Source organism: Trifolium pratense, linkage group LG7 (assembly GCF_020283565.1).
Source record: "Trifolium pratense cultivar HEN17-A07 linkage group LG7, ARS_RC_1.1, whole genome shotgun sequence".
Classification (NCBI taxonomy): Eukaryota; Viridiplantae; Streptophyta; class Magnoliopsida; order Fabales; family Fabaceae; genus Trifolium; species Trifolium pratense.
The window spans coordinates 57,902,215-57,904,529 of NC_060065.1; the positions used below are offsets into that span (position 1 = coordinate 57,902,215).

The following is a 2,315-nucleotide window of genomic DNA, read 5'->3' on the forward strand; positions in this document are numbered from 1 at the left end:
AGTTGAATCATAGGATTAACGAAACTACAAGGAACAGAAGAACATAAACAAACGAAACAAACAACCTTTCTCTCCCCCAAAAATTGCCGTACCGTACGTTTCTCCATGTTATGTTTGTGAGAGATTGTGTTTGTTGTGTTACAAGGGAGAGAATTTTTTGTAGATTACTCATTCCAAAGATCTAGGTTTACTTTTTACTCTCCAAATTATCAATCTTTCAATCTCTGTAAGTTTTTTCATCTTCCTTCAAGATCTATAGATCTACCACATAATGTCTCATAGGAATAATGATTCTAATTATACTTCAATACCTGTTAGCTCATCATATCTAGAATTACAACCTCAACATCAACATCATAAATCAAATTCTTTTCAAAGATTGTCTTTTGACGAGTCTGGTGGTTTTTTAGGATCTAAGGTTGTTGTTAATCATAATGATAATGATAATGATGATGATAATGATGATGATGATGATGATGATTTAGAAATTGATATTGATAATTATCCTCTTGTTATTGGGCCTAATCCAAATCATGGTTCTGGTGTACCTGGTGCTGTGTTCAATTTGACTACTACTATTATTGGGGCAGGACTTATGGCTCTTCCTGCCACAATGAAAGTTCTCGGTGTCGTTGTAGGGATTGTGTTGATTATTTTGATGGGAATTTTGTCTGAAATTAGTGTCGAATTGTTGGTTCGTTTTTCTGTTTTGTGTAAAGCAACCTCTTATGGTGAGGTTGTTCAAGAAGCTATGGGAAGGCCTGCTAGGATTTTGTCTGAAATTTGTATTATTTTGAATAATGCCGGTGTTTTGGTGGTTTATTTGATTATAATGGGTGATGTTATGTCCGGTTCGGTTCATCATTTAGGGGTTTTTGATCAGTTAATGGGGAATGGGGTTTGGGATCAGAGGAAGCTTGTGATTCTTGTTGTTATGGTGATTTTTCTTGCACCTCTTTGTTCACTTGATAAGATTGATTCGTTGAGTTTGACTTCAGCTGCGTCGGTCGCTCTTGCTGTCATGTTTGTCGTCGTTACATTCACTGTTGCTTCTATTAAGCTTGTTGAAGGAAAGATTGATACTCCTAGGATGGTTCCTGATTTTAGCTCGAAAAAGGCTATTTTGGATTTGCTTGTGGTGATTCCAATCATGACAAATGCATATGTTTGTCATTTTAATGTGCAGCCGATATACAATGAGCTTGAAGGTAGGTCACCGCAGAAGATGAACCGAGTAGGAAGGCTCACCACAACTTTGTGCATTCTGGTTTATGCTGCAACAGCGGTGTCTGGTTACCTATTATTTGGGGAAGATACTGAGTCTGATGTCCTGACTAATTTTGATAAGGATCTTGGAATTCGGTTTAGTTCGGTCTTGAACTATATCGTTAGAGTTGGCTACGTTCTCCATTTGATTACTGTCTTCCCCGTTATTCATTTCTCGCTACGCCAAACGGTGGATACCTTGGTGTTTGAGGGATCGGCTCCTTTAACAGAAAGTAGGAAAAGATCATTAGGGCTGACTGCGATTCTGTTGGTCCTCATATATATTGGTTGTACCATGATTCCAAACATTTGGACAGCTTTTAAGTTCACTGGCGCAACGACGGCGGTTTCATTAGGTTTCATATTCCCGCCTCTTGTTGCAATTAGATTAGGTCATAAATGGGAGTTGAGCTATGTAGAATGGTTTTTATCATGGTTAATGTTGGTATTGGCTGTGACTGTTAGCATTGTAGGAGTCATCGGCAATGTCTATAGCCTCGAGAGTAAGTCTTAGTAACACTTTGTATTGGTTAATTGTTGCATTTCATAGGAATCAGGTGGTAATTCTAAGTGCAAGGCATAGGAAGGTGATTTGTTCATTGGCTCTGCTGCATGAGACTCGAGTCGAGCAGCAAAAGATAGCCAATGTGAGGAGGACCATTCTTTAATGCGGGATAAACATTTTTTTTTCTGTTCTGCTGCAGTTATGATGATTAAGGTATGAGATGTACATGATGCTTCAAAATGCCTTGAATTTGAGAATTGATGATCAGATGTGTCAGTGTGAAAAGAATTTTGTAGCGGATTTGTTCGCCATGGACATAGCTACCTATACAAGTTCTGTCAATTCATGATGACAGTTCTATTATGATTTTTTTCATTAATTTTATAGTAGAATGATGTTACCACTCTCAGTAACAGATTCTTACAACTGCTTAAATGAGATTTGTTTCATTTTCAACCAGAAAATATGTAGCTGGTTTACATATACCAATGATTACTTTTTTGAACATTTCACATTCGCAATATTCATATACTTGAAACACTAA

At 37.2% G+C, this 2,315-nt stretch overlaps 1 protein-coding gene across 1 annotated transcript; it reads left to right on the top strand.

Moving 5' to 3' along the window:
* On the top strand, positions 1 to 2,315 carry LOC123899801 (amino acid transporter AVT6E). The gene has a single exon (XM_045951029.1). It carries the CDS (start codon positions 272 to 274, stop codon positions 1,778 to 1,780), a length of 1,509 nt encoding a protein of 502 aa, XP_045806985.1. The 5' UTR covers positions 1 to 271; the 3' UTR covers positions 1,781 to 2,315.

Excerpts from the sequence above, each read along its gene's own strand:
- LOC123899801 (XM_045951029.1), top strand. The coding sequence starts at position 272 with ATGTCTCATAGGAATAATGATTCTAATTATACTTCAATACCTGTTAGC.